Here is a 7,837-nt window from a genome sequence, read left to right as displayed (position 1 = left end):
CTGCTTATGTCTAAGGTATTTTTTATTATATGTTTATTATAAATAAAAGTGCCAGTTGGATGCGGTTGGATCCAGGTGTGAGTTGGAGTAGGTTGGATCCAGATCAGGATGGCATTTTGGCCAGCCATATTCATATATAGTTGGTTGTTAGAAGCACGTACATTTGACCTATATTTTATGTGGGAATTAGTTTGAAGTTGACAAATGGGTTGGTTTGGTAGGGTATGGTTGAGGTATGATTAACCCAATTGTGAGTCGAGCTGGATTAGGTCAGGTTTTAATCAAGTTCTGTAACCTAGCTAGCCTAGATCACTACATGAACCAATTGGTTTTGAGCCCACTCAAATCAGGACTTAGGATCGGTCTAGGTCAGGCTAACCAATTGGCTCTCAGGTCAAGTCATGCTATTTATTATACACACGAAATTCCGCTCTCATCTGTCTCACTTTAGTGAAATGATTAGCATTTTGCAATTATTTATACATACAAAAAAAAAAGTATTTAAAACTTATTAACTAACTCGCATATTTAACCTTATTAGTTTATTTAATATTTATATTATGATAGAGATAACAAAACGAATGAAGCATTGATGTTATGTAACGAATTGCATTTATCTTTTATCTCATTTTACTGTTTGGGAGCCGGTGATGAGAGGAGATGAAAGGGGAGATGGTATTTAATGAGGTATATAATTAATACCAGCTACCCTCACATGAAGCTGATATTGTGAGTACAAATGGGTCATTTTCAATTACATCTTCACCCTTTGTCACAACTTCAATTTCATCTTTCATCTCTTTTCTAACACTATTCCCAAACACAGCTTTATTTTAGTCTTGCCTAGATCGACATTGGAGCCCAAGATGCATAGCAGCATCTAGCGGGGCTAAGTATTCAACCCTGGCACTGGATCTTCTCTCTTTTCAAGGATATGGAAGCCTTATAGGTCTGGCAAATTTTTTGACTCGATTGATGAATGAAAAGTCGACTCGGTCCACACCGGTTCATTTGTGGTATGGAGGGCAGCCAGCTGCAACAGCACACTCAAAATGTGCAAAGTGATCGCACCTGATCTGCCGTCATATCTTGGCGGGAAGGGTGCGCCACAAAGATACATGGGGCATGCCTCAATACTTAGCTACGTGTGCTCGCCCCGAGTCAGGTCTCCATTGATAATGGGCATGGGTCAGTTTATCAAATCCATACCTTATTCTTTTGAAGTTCGAGCTGCCCTTTCCACACAATCCCTCCTAGTTCGTAGGGTGAAATTATGGAGCCAACCACTTAGCCCAACTTGGCTCACTGAATCCTCACACCTAACCAAATCAATGCAATGATATTTTTATTTATGGCCACCACATGCCATTTTGGATGCTTATCTAATCCCCCACGAGCATATGCTTCCACTTTATATTACAAAAAGGTAAAAACTATGTCACTTGTACTCATCTCTTAGTGCAAAATCTAGACATAAAAGTATATAAAGAAAAAGATCACATCATAAAAGAGGTTGGTAGCATCAAAATATGTTTTCTTTCTAGAAAGCATCCTACTACTCATTTGCCTAATCCCTTCACACTCTTTTACCTCCTCAAAGTCAATCACATCATAATTTATTTACATTAAAAGATCAACTGCCATACTAAATTCCTCACCACATGAACAACAATGAATAAAATAAGAATTGTATAAAATCCTAACTGGACACAACATCCATGTGGTCTAGCTACCTTTGACACCATAGGGAGATGTGTATAGTATAGTATAATTGATCGTGTAATATAGGTAGGGTTGTCAACGGATCGGGTTTACCCTAACCTGACCTGGAACAAACCCTATAGGGTTTGGGTATGGTGATAAATAAGAAGACTAGATTAAGACCTGGGTCTGGACTGGAAGGTCTGATTAGTACATGGATCTGGATATAGTTTGTGAAATTTTATACCTGACCCGAGTTTTGATTAAGACCCGGGTTTGTACCCCAAGGTCTGATTAATATATGGATCTGGGTATAGTTTGTGAAATTTTATACCAGACCTGGGCCCGACCCAGGTTCTGATTAAGACCCGTAATTTTTCAATGTAAAAATGATAAAAAATATTATTTTACTGGGTATGGTCTGGATCTGGTTCATGTAGTTCTTATCCGGTCTGGGTACAGTTTCTCTTATAATAGACCCGATTAGACCTGAGTCCAGATCCAATACTATACCCAAAAATCAGGTCCAAGTCTGGTTCTTCCTGGATCCCAACCAAACCCAACCCTATGAAAACCCTTATAAATATAGGTATATAAACATTTTATAATCGATGATTTTTGTTTTGTTTATTACACAAAAAATGACACTCAAATCAAAGACCTGGCTGCGCTGATTTTAGCCGTCGTAACTAAGGCTACAAACTTTTCTTTGGTGACAGAAGAGAAACCCTCACTGCAGGTCACTTAATGGGACCACCACGTTGCAAGGTAAACCCCGACGGATCCATAGAAACCCAAGCCCTCGTAGAGCGAGCTTATCGGTTAAAGGCACCTGCCACCTGGGTACTCGATGGGAGTCAACGAAGGGGTCAGCACCTTCTCCACAAGCCCGCTGCCACTGGGTCAGCACCCCTCCCTTATTAAAAAGAACTCGATTACCGTGATGTTTTGATGGTGGTTATGACTTATGAGGGCTTATGGGAAATGTGGACTCTTGTCATTCATGGTCTGTCATGTTGACTAAATCATGTTCCTAAAGGGTAATTCCTTGTGTCCTACCATTGATTGTGCAAGTTGGTTACCTAATTGATTTGGACTACTTTTTTTCTCTGCATTGGTGAGTCAAACCGATAATTGTGTTTGAGAATTAAACTTAGAGCCAAGTTTAGGTGCAAGTCAATTTTGGCACTAGACTCAAGTCAACAACGAACCCTAGGACTTAACCATGGTTCATATTAGGCGCATACGTCCACACCCATGGTTCATGCTAGATAGAAGATGCGCAGGAGTGCGCACACATTGTGGGTATACAAATACGAATTGTGATCAATGCCTTGGTGCCATATTGACTTGGTCAATGTGAACTATTGGGTCCTTGGACTAAAACAACAAGTTCAATTGTACTTCGATGTATAAGATCTCGAAACAAAGCAAGGACCTTTTTAGCTATAAAGAGCTTATTCAACTCACACAACAAGAGAGGCCCTAGGTGAGCTTGGACCCAGTTACTCCAAGCAACTAAGTTGACTCGAACTGAGTTGCCTAAGACTAGTCCAAAATCAAGCCAACCACGACTCCCATGACTCAAATCAAGTCAATGGTTGACTTATGAACCCATGGCTCCAACAACTGGGCTCGACCTACACTACCTCAAAAGCTGAGCTTAAACACTTAATGATGCTTTGATATCAACAAAATCCAACTAATTAATCACGTCATTAACTATAAGAATGTTCCCTCCTGGCTAACCCATTAATCACGCCCAACAACCAACCTGTCTCAATTAAAATAAGAGGATGATTATTAACCAGTATCGAATTTGAAAGAACAACCTCCAATTATTATTTGCCACTTATCTTTATATTTCTGACTTAATAGAATTAATAATATTCTTATGCACTTGGCAAAATATCAGAGTCGGGCTTGATCTTTCCGAATTACCATTGTCAGGGTACTGCAAACGAGTAAAAGTAAAACCCAAAATGCTCAACGGAAAACAGCGCCAAAGTCAACATGCAGAGACGGGCCCCGCGCTGCAGAGAGAAAAAAATTATAAAAAAGCGAAAAATACGCAAAAGATGATGACGGCTCCGGACATGAAATCACAATTCGATCCGATTAAACAAACTGTTTAAATTCCGATGCGCCGTTCTCTCCCTCTTTACTCTCTCTCTCAAGGACTCAAAGGAAAGGGATTCAGAGCGAGTTAGGGAAGCCGATTGCCGCCGGAAGAACTGTTCAGATTGCAGGGAAACCGCTTCCGAATGGACTGAAATCCCGACGGAAACACGCGTTGCTTCTCCATGGCGATCTCCGATCCGAAATCTCCGACGGAAGGGAAGGTGTGGAACCTCTGCCGGATGCCGTTCTGGCAATCGGGAGCGACGTCGTCTTCCGCCTCCTCCTCGCAGAGCTTTCAGCTTCACCAGAGAGGCAGCCAGGGCCAGGTCGAGGGCTCGAACCCGCCGGTGCACTCTGTCTCGTCCGTCGCTCGCTCCCTCCTCCCGACTCGCCGCCGTCTCCGGCTTGATCCGGCGAACAAGCTCTACTTTCCATGTAAAAGCCCGTCTCTCTCTCTCTCTCTCTCTCTCTCTCTCTCTCCTATTCCTTGCTTCGTACTGGGGGCGTTTCTGAATGTTCTTCTGGTTTCTGAGGTGAAGATGAACCGGGGAAGCAGGTGAAGAGTGCGGTGAGGATCAAGAACACGAGAAAATCTCACGTAGCGTTCAAGGTGCGGTGATTAGCTCCCCTGTTCTTGTGATTAGCTCGTTGATCGGAGACTGATTAGTGTTAATCGGTGTTTCTCACCTTCGAAAATGTGGCTTTTGTCTGGTGTTGATTTAGTTCCAAACGACCGCACCGAAGAGTTGCTTTATGCGTCCTCCCGGTGGCATACTTGCACCCGGAGAGAGCATCATAGCCACAGGTAAGATCTCGATCACGCTAACGCGCGTCAAAATCTAGTTTTTTGTTGCTATTTTTTTATGGGCAATTCATCTTCTTAGGATGTGTTTGGCATTTTTTCAGTCTTTAAATTCGTTGAACACCCGGAAAATAACGAGAAACTGATGGATCAGAAGAGCAATGTCAAGTTCAAGATCGTGAGTTTGAAGGTGAAAGGAGGAATGGAATACGTGCCTGAGCTGGTGAGATTTTCGCTTTTCTATGTGAATGGAATCGTGATTCTTTTTTATCTGGAATATTTTAGCTTGCTGTTATTGTTACTCCATTCTTCAGATTTTTTTTTTGTTATTGTTGGAGTGTGAATTGCTTATTGAATTGACCATTCTTTGATTTGATTTTATGATCTTCTCGCTAATTTTGTGTATGATTTGCTTATTGAATCAACTGTTCTTCCGTCGATCTTCTGATGTTTTCCAAGTTGAGCGTGGTTCAATTCCTGAATTGCTCTCTTTTTTGGTGTAGTTTGATGAGCAGAAGGATCAGGTCTCTGTGGAGCAGATCCTTCGAGTTGTGTTCTTGGATCCCGAGCGTCCCTCTCCTGTAAGTCGTTCTTGGTCAAGTTTTCCTTTTTTGTTGTTTCTTTTCAAGACGAGGCGAATGATGAGCTTGATCTGTGTGCTCATCGATGCAGCAATTGGAGAAACTTAAGCGTCAGCTGGATGAGGCGGAAGCAGCCCTTGAAGCACGGAAGAAGCCCCCAGAGGATGCTGGACCGAAGATTGTTGGTGAAGGCCTTGTGATCGATGAATGGGTAAAAAACAGCCGCATCTTTTAACATTAATTTATGGTTTCTGCTTTAACCTCTGGTTTATACGGTCTTAATTGGTTCTCTGTACGTGTATTCTGTGTGACCTTTCCATTTTACAGAAAGAGCGACGAGAAAGATATCTAGCACGGCAGCAGGTGGAAGGTGTTGATTCGGTGTAAAGTGCAGTTCTGTTTCAACAATGTTGTAAGATTTCATGATTTTCTATGATTTTGCAATACGGTCAAAATGGATATGTAATGTACCATTGTATCTTCTTCTGGCACAACGTTAAAAGAAAGTTTAGTTCAATTTCAAGTAGAAAATGATGGTGTGATGTGTCTTGAAATGTGACATGGACCTCTGCAATTGTGGGATATGATTCAGGCATGTCTTCCTACTTGTAGATAGCATGATTTTGCACAATATTTAATAAAAAATTTGCTTTCTTAGAAGCATCCTGCTTTATATAGTTCTGAGTGATAAGTGGATGTTTGGTTCTGAGTGGTAAGTGGATGTTTCTACAAATTTTTGTTCTCGTCGGCTTAAGACATTTTGAGTTTAGTCGTTGTGCTCTCCATTATACTTAAAATAGTTGTTGGACAATGAAGCTGATCATAAGGTGTTGTTGAAATGTATTCAGTTTGACTTCTTCTGCTCCCTCTATAGGGCCCTTTTCTCCCATCTGTTTAATAGTTTGTGTTAGTCTATCATGAAAGAATGAGCTAGAATTCATTTAAACTTTAAGAAATTGCTATATTTAGAAAGTGAAATTTCCAGGTTGAGGTGAATTCTTTTAACAGTTGAAACAAATGCAGGATGATATATTTTGTAGAGTAATGAAGTTCCAATATATGCTTCACTAGGATCATAATTCCAAATGTCTACACCATATTACAGTTGTAAAAAATAATTGAAGTCACTTTCAACATTGTAAAAAGCATTAAAATCTCTGAGAGATTGAACTATCTTGTGGATATGGTTAAAATGTTGAATATCTATGAAGAACACCCTATTGTTGTATTACAATGTGATTTAATACTCTATGGACGTGTCACATTGTATCCTTTTGCTTACCAAAATTATTGTGGAATATATTATTATTGATTAAACATTCAATTAATTTTTTTTGTTTTGTATGAAACATAGTCATCGGTATCGTCAAAGGTAATTTCTCGGCGAGGTATTTCTCGAAGAGATTTTCAAAAGTTGATAAATCTCGGGAATATCTTGGGAGTTTAAAAAATTGAAAAAAATATAAATAACAATAAAAAACCTATGAAAATAATAAGTTTTGTATTATTTTTCTTTCAAAAATATAAAGAAACATGTTTTAAAGGTTTTAAAATATAAAAGAAACCAAAAAATACGAAATGCAAACTTAAAATAAAAAAAACTCAAAAATATCGTGATATTTTTTATTTGCTAATATTTTGAAAATATCGAGATATATTCCCGATATTATTGGCAAGCTTGAAATTGCTGATAATTTTGCTATATATTCAAAATATCGGTGACAGTGGTATGAAACACAAATATATATATATATATATATATATATATACATATATACATATACATATATATATATATACATATATATATATATATATATATATATATATCCCTTTTCCTTTTTTCCTTATTTGTTTCTATTTTCTTCTTCTTCCTCTCACCCCTCCACTCTCTTCTTCTTCCTTTTCCCCGCTTTTTCTCTTTTTCTCTTCTTTTTTATTTTCGTTCTTCACATGTATGCATGTGTTATGTATATATAATCTGTTTTTTCAGTTATATATATGTATGTGTTGTCCATATATATATATATATATATATATATATATATATATATATATATATATAGTAGTTTTATGTTCAATGTTATGCAATTTTATGAATCTTGTGATATGTTACAATAAATTACACACTTCATTCATAGTTACAATCGTATGTTTGTTACTAAATTTAACTATTTATTGTAAAATTTCTGTTTTTTTTATATTTTATTTTTTGATCCTGCCTAGTCCTTTTACTGATCTTCCGCCTAGGCTCTGACTAGCGCTTTTAACAACTAAGTACATATATATAACTATATAACTATATATATATATATGATTACCTCATGGAAATTGGATCCACTAGCATATTTAGTCTAAAATCATTTCCAAGCATCTGGCTCTCTATTTCTCGAACTGGTGAATTGTGAGACAGTCTTGAGAAATATATGGCCCCAGAACACGGGTTATATTACAAGTCCCACATGGGTTAGCAACATTACAACACTCCTGTATCTTTAGGAAGTGTGAAGATGTGAGTAATACTGTTAATTGATAAAGCTAACAATCTATAAAGTTTTGCTGCTGTTTTGTGATTTGGTCGGAGCATGCTTGAGAGGCTTGGGTTTTGTGAATAATGGTTCAAAGAATTGCT

General features: G+C 38.2%; 1 protein-coding gene across 1 annotated transcript; it reads left to right on the top strand.

Annotated features, from left to right (window-relative positions):
• The first annotated feature begins 3,806 nt into the window (after positions 1 to 3,806).
• LOC149844512 (vesicle-associated protein 4-1-like) lies at positions 3,807 to 5,865 on the top strand. Its single transcript, XM_089994628.1, has 7 exons — positions 3,807 to 4,257; positions 4,362 to 4,432; positions 4,546 to 4,627; positions 4,729 to 4,847; positions 5,128 to 5,205; positions 5,297 to 5,416; positions 5,533 to 5,865. Exons 1-7 carry the CDS (start codon positions 4,005 to 4,007, stop codon positions 5,590 to 5,592), a joined length of 783 nt encoding a protein of 260 aa, XP_089850754.1. The 5' UTR covers positions 3,807 to 4,004; the 3' UTR covers positions 5,593 to 5,865.
• The last annotated feature ends 1,972 nt before the right edge of the window (positions 5,866 to 7,837 follow it).

Source organism: Nuphar pumila, chromosome 2 (genome assembly GCF_984573655.1).
Source record: "Nuphar pumila chromosome 2, dmNupPumi1.hap1.1, whole genome shotgun sequence".
NCBI classification, from domain to species: Eukaryota; Viridiplantae; Streptophyta; class Magnoliopsida; order Nymphaeales; family Nymphaeaceae; genus Nuphar; species Nuphar pumila.
Note: the sequence above shows the minus strand (reverse complement) of the source record. Positions and strands in the feature narration are given on the sequence as shown.